The sequence below is a fragment of the Microtus oregoni genome, unplaced genomic scaffold (genome assembly GCF_018167655.1).
Source record: "Microtus oregoni isolate MIOR12 unplaced genomic scaffold, Mior012 000044F_ref0000062, whole genome shotgun sequence".
NCBI lineage: Eukaryota > Metazoa > Chordata > Mammalia > Rodentia > Cricetidae > Microtus > Microtus oregoni.
The window spans coordinates 14,833,473-14,853,822 of record NW_024543218.1 but is presented as its reverse complement, the minus strand read 5'-3'; the positions used below and the strand labels follow the sequence as shown (position 1 = coordinate 14,853,822).

The window sequence follows — 20,350 nt, the reverse complement described above, 5'->3', positions numbered from 1 at the left end:
CATCAATTGCCTAACACCCAAAGTATTCATTTTTTTTATTTCACTTATTGGTGAATAAAAAAAACGGTTAATGATACATTGAGGACTATACCTCGTGGCAGAAACACGACGACAAATGACAGATCATTGTACACCCATTGGTAAGTTCAAACATATTTTGGTAACTGGAGACTTGACAAAAATTTAAAAAGGCAATACATTTTATACACTCAAAAAATGACAGGACGGTCAGGCAGATCTTGTATCTTGGTGCAGCTGAGAGCCAGCAATGTGAGGCTTGTCTCGGTCATGTCCCACAGAATATCAGGCACGTGCTGAGTTACGACAAAATCAACTGTGACTCATTTTTAAGGAAGAAACTTAATTGAATCAACTTGTCTTATCTACCCGACAGATTTACAGCTGCCATCTTTCCAAAATGGATTTTCCATAGCTTCTGCCTTGTGCCACAGCCCTAGAATGGGTGGAGGAAAGAGTGTTCCTCCTAAGTGAGTTCAGATAGGATACTCATGGAGGTGGTGGCGCACGCCCTTAATCCCAGCACTCGGGAGGCAAGGGCAGGTGGATCTCTGTGAGTTTGAGGCCAGCATGGTCTACAAGAGCTAGTTCCAGGACAGGCTCCAAAGCTACAGAGAAACCCTGTCTCGAAAAAACCAAAAAACTCTGAATCCAGATAGTACACTCAGACTGAAGTGTCAAGAAGATGTAGAAAAAAAAAAATGGCTAACCTCTTTAGACTTTGATTGATATTGGAAACATTCAAAAGATAGAAAGATGAATCTATCTTAGTGTTAGGACAGAAATTGTCTTAAAGTAGAGTATCAAATACCCCATGTCTTCCCATAGCAACAGTTTGTTAGCAACTCTAACTTCGGAACTACTTGTCACGTGCTCGTCACGTGTGCACTAAGTTCCCCTCCGTGCAGAGTGTGACGGTGCTGGACCTCAGCATTCGGGAAGCAGAGGCAGGTCAACTGCTGTGAGTTGGAGGCTAGCCTGGTTTGCATAGTGAGGTATAGGCTAGGCCCACAGTGAGACCTGTCTCAAAACAAGCAAAAACAACGAAAACCCAAATAAAATACCGCTCTAAGAAATTCTGCAGAGATCTAGGACAATCAGAGTTACTGTTTCTGTCAGTGTTTCACTTCCAAAGCCTCCTCAAACAATGGACATAGAGCCACAAAGGCAAGGAAGGGTTGTGGGAAAAGTGCCGATCAGGTCAATACAGCCTGAGGCATGGGTGACAGACTTCCTTCATTGTTTATACTTGTGAGACCTGGCATGAACTGGCTCTGATACCACACACACAGAGAAGCTCTAAAAAATGAGGTCGTGAATCAGGTCGTCACTCCCAAACGATACACGGATCCAGATGACAAAGTCCTGTGAGCAGCTGGCAAGCTCTGCCACAGGTGTAGACCCAGGACTGGAAGAGCAGTAAACTCTGCTTTTTCCCCATTTATTCTTTGACAGTTTGATACATGTGTATAATAAATTTTGATCCTTTTAACTTCCCATTCTCCTATTCCTCTAGCTTCCCATTTCCTTCTCTTGCTGAAGCTCATTCTCTCTCTCTCTCTCTCTCTCTCTCTCTCTCTCTCTCTCTCTCTCTCTGTGTGTGTGTGTGTGTGTGTGTGTGTGTGTATGGTTGCCTGCAAACTCTTTATTATAACAACAAATTTTCTATAGTCAGTAATGGCTTCAAAAAGGCAAGCTACCCACGAGGAAAAGATTGAAATGGAAACTTATATTTGGAACCTACGAATTATAGAGAAGATGTTAGCAATCAGAATTACTTCCAGATGAAATTTTAGAATTCGGATTGCTTGCCTATGAAATTCATCAGTCTGAGCAGAGTGGCATAGGCCTTACATCTCAGCACGTGGTACATTTGGACTTCACAGGCCCGTAATGGTTGTATAGTAAACTCTACCATAAACAAATTTAAATTAAAAGATGAATTCATTGGAATAAAAGAACTGGAATCCAGCAACTAGGCATTGCCAATGTTGTTCATAGTACTACAAAACATCTAGGTATAATCTACAGACATGCTATTCATAACCGAGTGCCACTCTGGGTTCAAGATTTCCACCAGGAAAGACAAGCTATGAAAGCTGCTGGGTCCCAGATTCTCTCCTTCAGGTGTGCCACTGTTTGAGACAAACGTGGGGTCTCACAGAATATCACGGCTGAGACAGGCTAATTAGCAAACTTGCTTTGTTCAAGTTAGGAGGCATTTGGATTTCTCTACTGATGGAATGAGTAAAAACTGTGGGTGAGTGGTAGGCCTATATTGTTCATTCTGCTTCTCCACACTGGAGTCTTAGCGTGGTTCTTTACAGAGGCAGTCGCTGTGTATGCACTGGACTCCAATGATTAAGGACGAGAACATAACTGGAATTCTGCCACGTGGGGGCCAGTGAAATAAGGAAATGTCTTATTCCACGAGGGAGATAGTTGCATATGGTCCAGACAGCCCTGACTGTCAACGCCATGTATGTATTATTGGCATGTTGCACTGTCTATGAGAAAGGGGATGAAGAAAGCCCTGAAAAGATGACTGACATACTAAAGATATTATACCACGTCTAAAATTCTCCTATGAATTCTTTTCACTGGGACTGAAATCATCAAGTTTAACCTAATGAACACCTACGACTCTCCATGGCATGGAAGATGCTGTGCTCGGCGCTATTGACCATAGAGACACATCATGAACTAGCTCCAGGCATGGTTACATAGACTTCAGTGGTTAGGCTAAAAGTGTATTCCAAATAATTTCTGAAAGATTATAAAATTGGATAGCTGTTCCAATACTGATGAACTGAAGTTTCCCAAGGGGATGACGAAGAAAGCCTGATCTTAGAAAAGCTGGTAGATGGGAGGTGGGATTTAAGATTGTAGAAGGAAGGTTGAACTTGACTTCCATTTTCAGGGGTAGAGAAGAGGCATGTGACCAGGCAGGCTTTATAAACAAACACACAGAGCTATGGAAAGCAAGGAAGATTAAAAGACAGTAGAGTAAAGGCTAAGTTAAAGAAGGAAAACCCTACCTATAGTTACACACTAAAGGCTGAGCTGCTGAGAAGGGAAAACTGGGGTTGCAGGTTGTGGTTGTCCTTGGATGTCTGCAGGGCACGTAAGGAAAACACCACTGGGTGAACAATGCTAGCCTTTCACAGGGACCTTAGCACCTGATTTTGCCAATCACTTCTCAGTCATTTCATTAGACCTCTTAGCTTTGTCTTTCTTAAAATGCATGTAAGTTTTCCTTCTCTTCTAACTGCTGGCCGAATGACTGATGGTTTCCACTTAGGAGGATTCTTCCTTCATGAACAGGGTTTTTATATTATCAGATTTAATTCCCCTGACTAGCCTTTGAATAGTAACCTACAATTTTTAAAATTGTAAACTATAATAACTATTGTTATTATTAATGATATGTAATAATGATTGTAATTATATTATTATTTAACATGATAATCATTTTTATAACAAGTATATAATAATAAACAACACAGTAATTGTTCTGTAGCAATACTATTATTAATGTGTGTGTGCATGCATATGCGCACATGCACACATGTGTGGGCACAGACTCCACAACACTCGGGTGGAGGTCCAGAGACAATTTTGTGGAGTAGGTGCTTTACTTTCATTTTTATGTGTGTTCTAGGTTTCAAATTGCATAGCAAGCCTCTTTACCTGCTGAGCCACCTTCTCTGTCCAATCCAAATGTCTTTAACTTTACTTTTTGTTTCTGAGCAATAACGACGCTGGATCACCAGGAGAAGGATGCGTTGTCTCCACTGCGTTCCCTCTTTCCCCTCAGTTAATATAAACTCAAATGCAGAGACAGCCCTGTGGCTAAGGACAGATCCCCACTAGCTTTAAAAGTCCAGTTATAATTGGACCCGCGTGAAACATCTCCATACAGAATAGGGAAACTTTGCTGTCAGCAGAAGCAGCGGCTAAGTGGCAAGTTGGTTGTTTAAGTGAATACTCAACAGAAAGGATGCTTATACATATTTAATCCTTTAAGTAGCTCAGGAAGGGCAAGGGCACAGGGGTTTTATGAAGTACAAGAGGGGAAGAGTTACTGGAAAGAAAGTTAGCTATGTTCCACCTGAGGGAAAATTCTGACGATGAGATGCCCCCAGTGTAGTAAGACATGATAAAGCTTTAAGTGCAAGAAAATTGCAACTCTCAAGAACAAGTGCCATGCCTCAGGAGTGGTGTGGATGGTGGGAGAGTTCCGTGAAACTTCATTCCTGACCTCAGAGGTGTGTAGGATCTCTGCATCTTAGACAAAATGTTGCTGACTTCTTTAATCAACGACACCAAACATAAAATGAGCAACACATCAAAGATGGTTGCATGCGTGTAAAAACGAATGACATGGCGGGGGGGAGGGGGGGTTCGTGCTATGTAAAGGAAAAGAGAACAGGATGAGAGATATTTTCTGAATAAAAACAGCTGAAGGGTTTAGCAATGCTCAGTGACATACATTATACATTCTTTCTGCCGGTTGAATTACAAACAAGTCTCACTTTTTAAATTAGCATGTACTTAGCTGCTCCACCCCATGAGCAAGGAGAGAAACACATCACTTAGTTCAACTGTGACCAGAACTTTAGGTGAACAGCCATCCTGAGCAGCCTAGTGAGGGACAGGGAGTAACTGGAGTAACTGTGACCAGGCTCAGGTAAGAGACGGGGAATGAGGCAATGGGTATGAAGCTGGGCAGCCCCGTGAGCCACAGGGAGTGACTGTGACCAGGCTCAGGTAAGAGGCGGGTATGAGACAATGGTTATGATGCCGGGGAACACAGGACAACCTCAAGTCTTACAGACAGTACTGCCTAATTTCACACGTGTGTCTGCTGCATATTCCACAGCACACAGCGCACAGCGCACAGCACACAGCGCACAGCGAGCCAGGCACAGGATGACGAACATGAAAGCCTGTGATCAGCTGTGCGCTGAGCTCTCTCCGTCTTCTCAACAGCCACACTGCAACATTGCTGTTCAGCACTGAACGCATCGCTTTGCTCCCAGATGAAAATACCACCAATACAACTTTCACCAAATAATCACAACATTGCATGTTCCATTCAAATTAGAATGTATGGTCATCTTAAAAATATAGATTTTTTTTATTAGTTCTCTGATGTCCCTATCTTTTGTAGTCAAGAAGTCTCCTTTATAATTTTTACTCGGCCCTCCTTTGTTCAGTTCTTTACATGTTCACATTTGCAACGTCCCAGCAACGCATTCTGAGGATGCTCCCTTATAACTTCCTCCTCCTAGGAGACACGCACAGCAATCAAACACCCAGAATAGCTGCAGTGCTCTATCTAGACACAGTCACTGTGACAGTCAAGGTCTGCCACTAGCGTTGACTCAATACAACTCCTTCCTGTAGCAATCAGACCACCAGATCGCCAATACACCTGAGGATTTGTTCATCTCCTTGTCTCTCTCCAGAAAGACTTTGCCTACTTTTATTTATTTATTTTTTGCATTTACTTGAGTTTTAATCTACAGTTCATAGGCCTCTCTGATGGTATTCGTCCTAATTACTTTTCTCGTCTTACATAGGGAATCTATTACTGCCGCCGGCCTAATTTACTTGCTGTTTTAATCACTGAACGATCTCGCTGCGATCTACATGTGAAGCCATCTCAGGCGGCTTCTGATGTTTTGCTGAGATTCACTCTCAGGAAGGCAGAAACATGCGCAGCGTGTGGCCGGATGCTCTTGCACCTACAGTGCTTCTGTATCCTTCCTTAGGACAGCTCAGACCATCTCAGCTAAGCACATGGGCATGGAAAGGGGACTGCGACCATGGGGACACTAAATTAAGTTCAGAGTCATTCAAGAAGAAATGCTTTGTGCTGTTTCTGAGAAGTTATCTGAGAAAGGAAGGTATAGGGCTTTGCCTACTCAATGAGCACAGTTTAGCACGGGCTGCCCAGTAGAGGTGGTCCACTCACAACACAGATGTGATGATGCAGGGGAGTGTCCTGTGCTCTCACTACTGACCAGCCCTCACCGTGAATTAATATTTTGATTTGAGGCAGGAACAAACTTCGATAATGTTAAAATAAAAATTCTGATTTGTTTTTGTGATTGGCAGGACAAATCGTATCAACGGACACAGAGTGTATTTAATAACTATTGTGAAAAGATAGATCTTATTTAAAACTAGCTTATACAGTGATGACTAGATGTTAATATATTCATAAGTAAACCGTGTGTTCATTTACAAATCTCTAAGGAAAAGAGGAAAGAAGAAAAGAAAAGAGAAAAAGAAATCAGGCACCGTTGAAGATAACGTACCATTGGTAGCACCGCTTTTCGAAAGCCCAGACAAGCTGAGGCTCCGGGAGGACCCAGTTTCTAGAAAACCATCAAATGGCCCCTCAGCAACTAAACAAGAGGAAACAGTCTTCAAATGTTGCCGTATGCGATTTGAGGTTGAAAATACTCTCAAGTTATTTTTCAAAATATCATATGTAATGTATGAAAATTGACTATCCATATGGGGAAAACGAGTATCAGGCTACATACTTTACATACTTATACACAGATTCTACTATGGTTTATTCCAGCAAAATTTCAGCCTCACAACAAGGACAGTGTTGAGGAATTTAACATTTATGCTGGATACATCAGGCTTTTTTTTTTTCAATCTCTTATCTTCAAAATGAGCAAACAGGAAGGGTAGATCAAGTATTTAGTAAGACAGATGGTAAATGTCATGTAAAACAGAGTTTGACTTTTTTCTGTTTCTCCCCCTTTGTAACAGAAAGTAATTATCTAATAATGATAAGTACTTTCTATAGCATTTCAACGAGGCACTGATTCCTAGCCATAAACTCAATTTAATACTGCAATTGCCTCAATTTCAGGAGGCTTTACTAGGTGAAACAAATGGTTTGTACCAACAATTATTTTTTAAAAAGTTCAAGAATTCATAGTTTTAGCTATTAGTCTTGACAGTTTAAACTTCATTTACATAGATTAGGAGGGGCAAGGAAAAGATTCAGAAATGAAACATTTTCTAATGAGCATGGATTCAACGAGAATCCATGAGCTCCAACCAGTTTTGTTTTGTTTTAGACTTTTAATTTTATTTTTTATTTGAGCACCATAATTGCCTTTATGGTTATTAAGAATATTTTGTTACATGTACACATTATATTAAGATTGTATATTAGTGTTACCATATCCAACACCTAAAACTTTATTATTTTCTTTTTGGTAATATTAAGGATTCTCTCCATTTATTAAAACTCATCCTGCAATAACTGTCTGGCATAAGTACTCAGCTACATTACAAAATGGCAGAAGTTACTACTACTCCTTAGATGTAGTTTTGAAACTGTTGCCCAGCCTCTCTATTCTCCCAAGATTGGGAACCAGGACTGTATCCTGTGCTACTCTGAGATCACCTTCGTGCCAACTTCCCTGTGTCATGGATTGATGGTTAACCAGGAAACTGGCTACACATACCTTGTAAAACAAAACTCTGGGCAGAGCAAAGGCTGACAGCTAGAAAAAGAGTGCTGGGGAAGACTTTGGAGATCATCTTGTATAATAATTGGTCATAAGAAAATAGGCAAAATTATAGCATGACATAGTCAAAAGATAGGATGATTATCGTAGCAACTAAAACTCCTTCCAGGATAATTTTTCTTCTATCTTAGCATAAAAATCTACCTATCTTCAAATTAAAAGAAGAAGGAGAGGGGTAAAGGAAAGGATGATGAGGGAAAGGAAACAGAAAGGATTGGTTTTCAGTCTCTTTTTAGGCAAATCTGGTGGATGAGCAAGCCTGCTGATGTTAAACTCAGAGCAGATACTGAAGTTCAAAGAACAAATTACAAAACAAACTACTCTTTCAGAGTCCTCACAGGGTGCCTAAACATCCTATTTCCCTAACACTGGGCAAGATGCTAAGAATATTAGTGTATCTCGGTCTCTGAATGTAACTGCCATTGTTCTCTTGGTTTGAGGGCTGGGGTCAACAACAGTTTGAGAGCCATTACATCATTCATTGTCTGCAGTGAGGTGTGTTTATTTGCAACCTGGCTGTAGAACATAGTAGTTACTATACACCATACCAGGTGGACCTGTTTTAGGTAGCATTCAAACAATGAAACCAAGCATTTTAACAAATTTTTTTCTGATTCAGAAAATAAAATTTCTGAAAGGCGATATACTTTTAAACTCCATGACAAGCATTCCCTTGAGAAAAGAAAATATTGGTAGCTCAGCTTAAGGGGCGAGAGGAAAAGTCTACATTTGGATAAATACATAAAATCGGTTTTGTTTGCTGCTCAAAGATCCTATAAAGCAGTGGTTGTGGGGGCTTCCTGATGCTACAAACGGAGACACCGGGAGCCTGGAAGCTCGGGCAGTTTAACTGGAAGTTGGTTTTTCCTGCCAGCCTTCGAGAGAAATGAAGAAATAGTCACAAGGAAGCCCCCAATGCGGTGCGCCTCTCTGGCGTTATGACTCAGCCATGCTTACATTTCCTTCCCCATTTTAATTTTGCTTCTTTGTTAAGCAACTGTGAACTCGATTATTCTCTTGAACGTCTTAGATCAAGGGCATGTTGATCAGGCACAGTAGAGCCACGCTACTGTAGACATGCCTGGCCTTTTGTCCTTACAGTTTTCTTTTTAAGGTATTAGGGGTACTTCCCTGCATACCTGGTACTCAGGGATGTCAGAAGAGGCACTGGATATGGCTACTAGAAATCAGAATGAGGTCCTCTGTAAGAACAGCCAGTACTCTTGACCAATGATCCTTCTCTCTGGTCTATAATCTTTTGTACTTTGAAGTACTTTGAGTTGTGGTTTACCTCAGGGACCCACCTTAACCTCTAGGGCTAACCTTAGCAATAATTAGCATTTCTGTACTTTGTGTGTGTGAATCAGGTCTCACCAAGCTCAAAAGACTCCCCAGGCCCTGGAGCTCCTGCAGGAGGATTAACTTCACTACAAGAACCTAGTTAAGATGTTTTATGGCCCATAAAAGGTTGAGTGGGTACAATGCCTGCTGTTCAAGCACCAGGGTGTGGTGCTGGATCCCCAGGACTCACATCAAGGCCAGACCCACGTCTGCAGGCAAGAGAAGGAGAGGCAGCAGAGAGAGACAGGCTTACTGGCTAGCCAATCTAGCTTAAAGAGGAGGCTGCAAGTTCAGTGCCAGGATCTGCCTCAAAAGGAAAGGTGGAAAGTTACGAAGGGAGATATCCAACGTTGGCTTCAAGCCCACACAGGGGAATGGATCTGCACGCACGTGCCTATGCTACACCTATATGTTCCACAAAGCAGCACCGCTCGCGACTTCCTGTCTCTCTTCATTAGTAAATGGGATGTAAAGGCAGAGGTAAGCCTGTCTGTGTCTGTTAGACAGAATTATTAGAGAGAATATAGTCTATTGAGGCATTGGCAAAAAGTTAATTCATGTTGATGACCCTATCTTACCCCTTGGATAAGAAATCTGGTGTGATTACATCACTACTCTCATAAAGACCAAAGCAGCCCTGAACTCACTGGAGAAGGAATTGCACGAAGGGTAGGTACTCCAGAGGGACCATTTTAACAATCCTTCCAACAGGTAACTGAATTCAGCAGGGCAGTCTTCTGCTGAGTCAGTTTGCCTGTCAAAGCCTATTTTAAAAAATGAGGTTTTGTGGTTGGGCCTGGCCTGGCTTCCACGGCTAGCCTTCTGAGAGCATCACTAGGATTTGGCTAGATTAAAGACGTAAAGATCATTCCAAGGTATTAGGACCGAATGTCAAGACATCTGAAAATTTCTGGTTAGTATTAAAAATAAAAAAGACCCAACACTTTAATTAGCAATTCATTTTAAAAGACTCATAGAACGCAATTAATACAGGTAAGAATTCCATGTTATATTTAATAACAAGTGCCTGTCGAAAGCACTTGGGTATCATAGTCCTCTTTAGCATCTTTCTTCCTGTGTTGTCTCCGTGTGCATGCACTTTCTCTTCTAATCCTATTCGTCTATGGCCCCACTTTGTCTTTATACCTGTCTCTCCTTTCTCTCTGGTCTTGGTCCTTTGTTTTCTCAAGAATATCCTAATTTTCAATCACTGCTTTTTTCCTTTCTCTCAAACCAATGTTTATGAAAATTCAAATGAGGTAAAAATTTTTAGAAGATTCAAAATGGATATGATGCTATTAGTTAATGATAAATTTACTCGCACACTACTGGAGGGGATGTTAGGACAAGGTCTGATGTAAGTTAAAGATTACCATATCGGGTTCATTATGTACACATACAGGTTTATTATGTACCATATCGGGTTTATTATGCACACAGTGTTGCTGTTCTTCCTTTCTATTTCATGCCCCATATAAATAATATTTAATATTTAACACATAGCAAGAGTTTCACACGTGCTCTATTATATTTTATAAAGGGTTCCACGAGGAGAAATCCCACCATTATTGTAATCTAAGATATTACTGTGATTGCTTTCTAATTTAAACATGGCTTTTGCTAGTGTAACAGAACTCTGAAAAAAGAAATTAGCAATATTCCCCCATCTGCCATTTGCAATCACCTAGAGGTTAGGAATACCACACCTGTTTATGTTACCCAAACATTTCATTTATTTCTATTACTTTACAATGCAAGAAAAAATGAAATTTTATTCTATTAATTTTCTTCTAGCGTTTTACGAAGAAAAATTCAGTTGTCAGCACATTTAGCAAAACTAAATAGTAAAACAAAGCAAAACACCACGAACAACAACTAGAAAATCCTGAAGTCTTATTGTGTCCACTGAAAACAGTGTCCCAGGTCAGGCTTTGGAGAGAAAGAATGCATGCTGGACTTGTAAGAACGTGCTGAAGCTAACTGTGCCAAGCCTTCAACCGTGAACAGACATTTTCCTTAAGTTTTCCCACAGGCGCTCAGAGGGAACCCCTGATTACTTTTTGCTTTTGTGTTATCAGGTAGTGTTTAATCTCTCCTTACCGTTCCTTATAGTTTTTTATAGGCAGAAAAACATTACAACAGCACTTCTTTCAGTTTATAAGATATACCCATGCACACTGAATATGCACGATCACTGAGATGACCTAAGAACTGGTTGCAACATGATACAGACAAAGAGAGCTGTGTTTTTCTGTCTTATTTTCTGGCCCTTTCATTTTAACAAATGCAGATCCATTGGCTAAAAGGAAAACACTAATGCTTTTGAAATATAAGCTTCCGCCGTAGGGCCGACTCTTGGAGAGAAAGCGTTCAACACAGTTCTAAAAGTCCAGCTATTGCTGTACTGAGCTGTGCGGCTGGACCTGAACCCGGGAGTCTTCTTTCCCAGCTTCCTCTGTGTCTTCCTTCTCAGATTCATGCCTATGCACCTCTGCTCAGTCTCACACTGTAGCCCGACCAGGCAGCAGCATCGTTCCTAAAGACTTTATGGGTATTCCACTTTGAAGTAATTATGATCAAGTTAGTGCAATGTTACATGCTTTTTCATAATAATAATTTTATGGATTCTGGCATTTTCAAACATGTATAAAAGGTATTTGACCATGTCCTCACCATGTCTCCTGACAGAAACCATCATCAATCCCTTTCCCAATTTTATTTCCTCTTCTTTATTATTTACTTACTTAGTTATTATTAATCCGTTAGGTTGAATAATGCAGCCCATATGTACACAGAGGTACATGCCATCCACTGGGGACTCTGTCTGTGGCTATGCCACTAGTAAAAGTATTTTACAAAAGGGCATTTAACAGGCATCTCTGACGCTAGTATTCACAATTTCTCTCCATATTTGCTGAATCTCGGAACACGTACCTGGATAGTACCGCGCCAGGCCAGTGGCGCTCCCAAACACCTGCCACAGCAAGGTGGGGTCCTCATCGCGGTTCCTCTTGAAAACTTCATCTAAGGCACTTGTCCAGTTGAGTTCATTTAACACTATGGTTGCTAGCAAAGACAAGAAAAATAACACATTTATTCAAATGTACATTATTTCATAAACTATGCTGCATGTTCCTATTGTCTGCTATAAAATCCTGTTAGTTACTGGAACTTGAAAGGCTTTAAGCACAGAACTAGGTTTTCAACAATGCGTTGACAATAATCTGATTGACCGTTAGAATGGGTGACTGGCCGAAAGCCCGCGCATGGCAGAATGTTCACCAGCATCTCGCGCCTACGCTATTAGGTAATAGCGCCACACCCCTTCCCAGCTGTGACGAAGTCATGACTTCAGACTTTCCTAAACACTTTTTTTTTTTTTGGTATAAAATGACTCCCAGGTACAAAGTACCAAGAGCTCTTTAGACACAAAGAAAACGAAGTTGGTTTATATCTCTTGGGTTTCTCAGAGACGGGTCTATAATAGAATTTAAACTGTGCAACCCTCAAGTTCTACTGAATCTCTGTTGTATATTCATGCAAATTACTTGGGTAACAAAGTAAAAAAAAAACAACAAAAACATGATTATCATAGAGTACCTTTATCATCTGTGTTCACAGAATACTAAAAACATGTATACAGTTTGGTAGAGGAAAAAGTCATTAGGAAATTTGATAATACCAATGTTAGAAACTGGAGACTAGTCAGTCAATGCTTCAGCAACACCATTCAAAGCAATAATTTTTATTTTTCCTCTTCATTTGGTTAATAAAACTAGAACATGTTGGTAATAAGGCTTATGTGATTAACTTAGATGCTGAACTATAACTACTTACAGATCTGGGGATGTTCTCCACAAACATGTCATTCAGTGGTTTGGTAGAATATCCCAAAAGAGAATTCCAGATTGTAACATAACCAGAGCATGGTTAAAGTTTCCTGAGGAGTCTTGGGTAGTGGCTGTGTGCAGTGCCTGCCTGCCAAATTCAAGGTCCTTGTCTTGATTCTCAGAAATGGAAGAAACTTTGTGTGTCAGAGCACACCTACAGTGCCGGCATTTGGGTAGAGGATGTAAAAAGTTCTTGAGTTTAAGGTCATCCCTGGAAGCCAGCTTGGGAGATATAAGCCCTATCTTAAAAAAAAAAATTAAAAAATGGAAGGAATATAATTTTCCCTTGTACAAAACAAGGTCCAGACAGTTCATGTGTTTCCTGTCCTTGTATGTAAAAGATACGCCACACTCTCAACAGATCAGATGTGGGGGTCAACACACATATGAGAAAGGCTACCTAAGCCTCAACTGGAAGACATTGTTTTAATTCCACGTCTTCTCCAGATGATGTGAGCCCTTCCTCTTAGGAGCATGCACATTTATAGCAAGGAAGCATCCTTTAATCACTGAGCTAGCTGTGCTCCAACAGCTTTAACATTCTGTGCCATTAATTCGTTTACAACAAAGTATTTTCTCATTTCTGTAACTGTTCTCTGTTCTTTTCTGACCACAGGAAACAACAATTAAATAATGTACAGGGTTTATGAAGCTAAAATGAAAAATAAAACTTTGCATTTTCTTGGGCTTTTTTTTCCGTTTTTTGTTTTGTTTTATTCTGATTTGTTTTTTTAAATTTTATTATATTTTATTATTATCCTAGATGTCTGTTTGTTTTCTAAGGAGAGAGAGAATAGGGGTAGCTCCAAATGGGAGTGGAGGCAGGGAGGGAACTAAGAGTAGGGGAGGGAAACCATAATTAGAATATATTATATGGAAAAATACATAGATTTTCATTAAAAGAATTCCCCCAATAAAGAAGGGACATCAACCTGTAAAAAGAAAGTTGCATAGCATGTTTGTTTATCTGTGAATGTTCCGTTTTTGTTTGTTTTATTTTAAAGAAAATAACAAGCATGAAGGAATTATAAAGCCACCCCGGGACCAGCATCCTGATGGAGCTCTCGTTATGGGAAACTAATGAGATTTCAATCTTGATGTATGTGATTACTTTCAGAAAGATCGTGCTGTGTGTGTGTGTGTGTGTGTGTGTGTGTGTGTGTGTGTGTGTAAATATTCATGAGCTGGGTCAGATCCATGGTCCATCTGGGATACTGAAGAATTCATAGTCCTAATCCCATGAACACCTAGGGGCCAGTTATATGAAAATCTACATTCATGTAGATAACCTGAGCTGATACTATTCATGAATATTTAAGGTATTATACAAATCACCACAGAGAGGGACATTGTATAGTAACACTGCACAGAACAAATCATAATGTTTACTTAAGATTCCTAAACACTTCATTACTATCCAAATGATTCTGTCTTTTCAATTTCCTTGACTCTACTCCACATCAAGCAACAGAAAACAGGCAACTACTTTATTATTAAAGTTTTACGTGTTTTCTAGGCTGCCATTTTTTCTTATTTTTTTTTAAGAATATTTATGGGGGGGAGCTTGGGAAAGGGGGAGGATTGGGATGAAGGAAGGTTGGATGGGGGAGCACGGAAGCACGGTTCTTAGTTAAGGGAGCCACCTTAGGGTTGGCAAGAGACTTGAACCTAGAGTGGCTCCCAGATACCCAAGCCGAGGTCCCCAGTTAGTTCCTTGGGCAGCTGAGGATGGGGAACCTGAAATGACCCTATCCTAGAGCAATACTGACGAATATCTTGCATATCATCATAGAACCTTCATCTGGTGATGGATGGAGACAGAGACAGAGACCCACACTGGAGCACTGGACTGAGCTCCCAAGGTCCCAATGAGGAGCAGAAGGAGGGAGAACATGAGCAAAGAAGTCGGGACCACGAGGGGAGCACCCACCCACTGAGACAGTGGAGCTGATCTATTGGGAGCTCACCAAGGCCAGCTGGACTGTGACTGAAAAAGCATGGGATAAAACTGGACTCTCTGAGCATGGCCAACAATGAGGGCTAATGAGAACCCAAAGACAATGGCACGGGGTTTTGAACCTACGTAATGTGCTGGCTTTGTGGGAGCCTAGCCAGTTTGGATGTTCACCTTCCTAGAAATGCACGGAGGGGGGAGGACCTAGGACTTACCACAGGGCAGGGAAATCTGACTGCTCTTTGGGCAAGAGAGGGAGGGGGAGAGGAGTGGGGGGAGGGGGAGAAGGGTGGGAGGAGGAGGAGGGAAATGGGAGGCTGGGAGGAGGAGGAAATTTGTCTTTTTTTTTCTCTTTTCTCAATAAAAAAAAAGTTAAAAAAAAGAATATTTATTTATTTATTATGTATACAATATTCTGTCTGTGTGTATACCTGTAGGCCAGAAGAGGGCACCAGACCCCATTACAGATGGTTGTGAGCCACCATGTGGTTGCTGGGAATTGAACTCAGGACCTTTGGAAGAGCAGGCAATGCTCTTAACCACTGAGCCATTTCTCCAGCCCCCATTTTTTCTTATTTTTATTAGGTATCTTCACAACTATGATATAGTCAAGATGAGCACATCCTACAGTTTACAATTATGCGCTGAGGAAAACAGCTATGCTCTGAAATATTGCTATTCTTATGGCAATATGTCTTAAAATCTCAGTCGACACATTTGAATAAATTTTTGATGCGACATTATAGATAGACTTCTAAGTGTTTTCATCAAAATGACTGCACCTACAAATGAGCAATGTATATAAAGTACAAGGGCCCATGAGGCCCCTGAAATGCTTTTAAAGTTCACTCAAGGAAGGAAATGATACCCCTCACTTTAGCAGGATGTAAGTTTGGTACTCGGTGTGTACCAGGGTATCAGGATACACACACTGGATATAAGGACTTCTGAACAGAGTCATCATTCTGGCTGTTCCAGAATAATTAGACATGAATGTCTAATGCCAAAAGTCAAAGCACAAAGGTCAGCCACAGGTGTCCAGATCAAACAATACACCTCTTGGGTGACAGCAGAATCACAGTGCACACAGTCTTTCCGTTTAGTTCCATGGCCAGAGATTTAGAGAGAGAGAGAGAGAGAGAGAGAGAGAGAGAGAGAGAGCTGGCCTACATTCGAATTTTATCATTTCTTCAGATGCACCCTCCAAATTCCTTATGAAACAAAATCCTGAGAAAGTAAGATAAATTATCCACAGTGCAAGTTTTTTACTCAAATTCTACTGAAAATACCTAAAATGTAAGGAATATTAAACGTATATATAAAACACCAAAGCAAGCAAGAAAACAAGTGTGTTGTGTGGCTTCAGACCCTTGGCCACTCAGCTACCTTTTCTCTAATACAGATTATACACTATCTTTCGTTAGTACATAGTGAATGACATGATATTGATATATTTTCCTTTTCCAATGAATAAAGACTAGCCCATCCAGGATTACTAATGTGCACCACAGTTGCCATTCTATCTGAGACAACTAGTGGCTCCTTGCTGTAGGAAGCCGCTTGTTCGTTTTTTCGGCCGCCCAGACTCACGAAATAATCACACAGGAACTATATTATTTAAATCACTGCTTGGCCCATTATCTCTAATTTCTTATTTGCTAACTCTTACATCTTAATTTAACCCATCTCCATTCATCTGTGCATCACCATGAGGTCATGGCCTACCAGCAAAGTTTTAGTGTGTCTGTCTCCGGCAGAAGTTTCATGGCTTCTCTCCTGACTCCACCTTCCTTCTCCCAGCATTCAGTTTAGTTTTCCCACCTAGCTTTAGGTTTGCCCTGCTCTGCTATAGGCTCAAAGCGGGTCTTGATTAATCGATGGTATTCACAGCATGCAGAGGGGACTCCCACATCAGCTCCTTAGTGGGGATCACAGAGCTGAAGCATAGCCTGAGCCTCAAGAGCAGCTCAGCTTCCATTTGCAGATCCTCTACCTCCAGGACATTTACACACCATCAACTGTCTTCACCTACAAGTTTTCCCCTCTGCCCATTTGTAAAGAGTTCAGGGAGGAAGGTAGCACTTGTGGTTACAACTGGTTACAAGACAGCACATCAGAAAAGTTAAAAGTTTCTATGTGGAAATGCTTTTTCTGCTGAATGCCCTTGGTGGCCGTGTCCTTCCTCTTGTCTTGGTGGCTACTGCTCGTTTCTATTCTCCTGACAACATAAGTTTTAAAAGATATAAATCATCTCTTTTTCATGGTAGAAAAACCAAACCCGCATTCTCCAGAAACCTATTCATCTTCAGGAATTATTTCTACAAATGGCCAAAGAGATTATTCATTTAGATAATGATATTATAATAAAAACTATTTATAGAACTCGAACTTATTGAAAAAATATTTTGCTTAGAATTATTTATTATAAAGTCTTCAAAATGCGATTGAAAGTACATGTCACAGTATTTTATCAAAATTAAAAGTTCTTTAAATGAAGTAATTGTATGGTAAATACTATTCATAAATTACCAAGCAAATTATAGTTTCAAAATAAGTTCAAATATTTAAATCTATTTTTTCAAAAATTGTGTGTGTGTCTGTCTGTCTAGGTGTTCTAGGAGCCAGAAGACATCAGATTCCCTGAACAGAAGCTGCAGGGTGTTGTTAGCCATGACATATGGGCGCTGGGAACTGACGCCACTTTCTCTGCAGGAGCAGTGCATGCTCTTACCATGGAGCCATTTCTCCAGCTCAAGAGTGTCGAATCTTTCTAGACCAAAATCATAACTTGTCTATTTGGCCAGATACATTTTTAAAACATGGATTATGTTTCTACCAGGCTCTCTCTGATTTGCTTGGCACTATGTTTAGTTACGCTGTGATCCACATTATCAGTCAGAGAGCACATGTACTATATATCACATTCAAATCGGCCCTACCTTTTCTCTGAATCTGAAAAATAATACAATTTTATATTCATACAAATTTCTGGTCTTTTGCTTATGTTGAGAATAAATGTAAAGTTGGCTCTGATAGTCTGTTATTTTTCCACAAATGGTATATTTAGCTGCTAGAAAATCATACTTTATACAAATTAAGTTTTTATAGATGTGCAAAGCCAACTCAGAGTGACTATGTGGAGAACAGCCTTGACTTCGGGGCCTCTTCTGTACGGCATGACAGGATTTCACTGATAATTGATTCCCAGTGCCGAGCATCCTTCCATCCCTATTCTTCACGCACTTGGGTTTTTAAAAGTATGGCCTTGGTCTTCGGCAACCTCTTGTTACGAGTATCCTATTGTTCAGTGTGGCTTCTCAAGGGAAGAAAGAAAAATCCAATTTGTGGTAGCACAAAAGCAGCCTCTTCCAGGGCTGCTGATTCTGCCAGCATATGGGACTCCTCTAAGCTACACCCTGTCAAGACAGAACGCACAGCCATTGACAAGCTCGAAATTTTGTTTTCTTTTGAAAACCTCAAGCAATAAAAGGATGAATTATTGTTTCTTTTTAAGTTTAATCAAGGTTTCATTAAATTTCAATGTGTTCTGTTGATTTATTCAGAACTCAAGGTCTCACCATGCATTAAAGTCCTTTAGAAAGCATGAACATTATAAATACAGCCAATTATAGTTTATTATTTTCACAGCACATCAGTACTTGAAAAGCATGTGTGTGTGTATATGTAGTGAAATGTATCTTTGATATCTTTATATACTACAAAATTATCATCATGGTCAAGCTAATTACACAATAACTAATTATATAATTAATATAATTATATTAATTATAATTAATCTAATTAATAACCAGAGATACGAGATTGGGTATATTGTATATAAAGAGCATATACTATATATAAGTATATATATGCATGTGTATTATATAAACCTTGAATAGAAGAATTGCCTATTTCTTGCAACGCAATGGTTATCAACTAAGAGGTAGGTTCCTTCCCCAGGAAACTGACACATGCTTCTGTCACGACCAGTGCAAAGGGGTGCAGGAAACAGCCTGCACTGCACAGGGTGGAGCAGCCACAAAGCATTGTCCAGCATGGTGTCAGCAGTGCCCAAGTTGAGAAGTCTCGCTCAAATGCATGTAATACAATTTAAAAAAGCTGCATTGTCAACTATTAATGTCAATAAAATGCCCTAGTAAAACGATTCAAAATGCAACTTGATACATTTTAAAATCCTATTTCGTTATGTTAAAGTATGTCAGTATTTCAGGCTGCAGTTTGGTATCTTTTGGTTAAGAAAAACTTTTATTTCAGTTCCAGATCTTCTGAGATAGTTTTTAGTCTCTAGAGAAATCAGCCAGCTCAGTTTTCAAAGGGAGACCGGTGCCATGAAATGTCATCCCTTCTACAGCTCTTAATTCTGAGCAGATTCAGAATAGTGGAGATTCTCGGGGGGTTATTGTTGCCAGTAATGTTGTATTAGGCTCTCACCATAAGTGAATTGCTAGCCTGAATTGCTAGCCTTTGTCTTGATATCAAACGTCCATTGCATAGCATAGGAAATACAGTAGTCACTTGGGTTCCCTTTAACAGATGAGCTGAGCCAGATGCCTCTAATTTTATTCATCCACCCTAATCTGTAGAAAGAAGAAAATTTTAATAAGAAAAAACTCACTGATCTAATTAAGGGCAGGGGGAAAAAAGAATCCACTTTAAGGACCAGAGAGTGTGCATAAATATTAAAAGAAACGAATCTATTCAGTGGATTCGCTTAATGGAATCTCATCTAATCCCAATGTAAATGAAAGATTAATAAGGCTGAGGGAGAGGGGTGGAACAAATGTAATCTCTGCAATCACGTATCGGGCACGGGATCCCCCTCCTTCTAAGGACAGGAGGACAGCAACCTCCCAGGCACAGGGGACCCCAATGAGGAGATAAGCCCTATTCCTCCAGTTAATTTGGTACAGATATTAAAAGGCCCTTGTCCCTGTCAGTTCTCTACCGCTCGGGTTACTGAGGCTTCTGCCTTTGCTTGCCATCTCTTTCCTTAGCCAGGGATTGTGCACCTGGCCACGGGCCAGAGCACAGCTGTTCCACTTTAATGAAATCTGCAAATTGGGGAGCAGACGGGAAGGGCTCAGGGAAAATCCACTTTCTAATCTGAGAGAATAAGAAAAAGGGAAGGGAAATAGAAGACATTAGGATCTAATACCGTGTCTCGTAATTGAAGGATTTCATAGTTCTTTAAATAAAACAAAAATTGAAAGGTTTGTAGGCAGGCTGTATGAATTTTGTATAACAAACGTAAGAAAAGTAGATAAGGTAAAAATAGGTTGCTATTTTTTTTAATTCCTTCAAAATGTTGAGTTTTTCTGTTCCTCGTATGAATATCAAATACATTATTAGTAACCTTATTGAAAATGCTCAATCATTTGCCCTCTTAAAACAAGTCATTTAACCTCTGTTCTGTTCATCTAACGCACACCTGGTCTAAGGAACCCGGATGGCGACTCCACTGGCGAGGAAGTCCAAGAGGCTTGCGGATGGAATTCATCATTCCTTTTCTTCACAGTTCTGACCCAGCTGAACTAAACACATTTTTTTCGAAGGTCTCTCAC

At 40.3% G+C, this 20,350-nt stretch overlaps 1 protein-coding gene across 8 annotated transcripts in view; it reads right to left on the bottom strand.

The window, feature by feature from the left end:
- The window catches only part of LOC121434621 (voltage-dependent calcium channel subunit alpha-2/delta-1), a 380,872-nt gene that overhangs the window by 110,489 nt on the left and 250,033 nt on the right, over positions 1 to 20,350 (bottom strand). For all 8 annotated transcript variants that reach the window (XM_041633534.1, XM_041633535.1, XM_041633536.1 and 5 more), the window contains exon 7: positions 11,859 to 11,990. In XM_041633534.1, the coding sequence (XP_041489468.1) occupies positions 11,859 to 11,990 (132 nt within the window). The remainder of the gene's footprint in view (positions 1 to 11,858; positions 11,991 to 20,350) is intronic.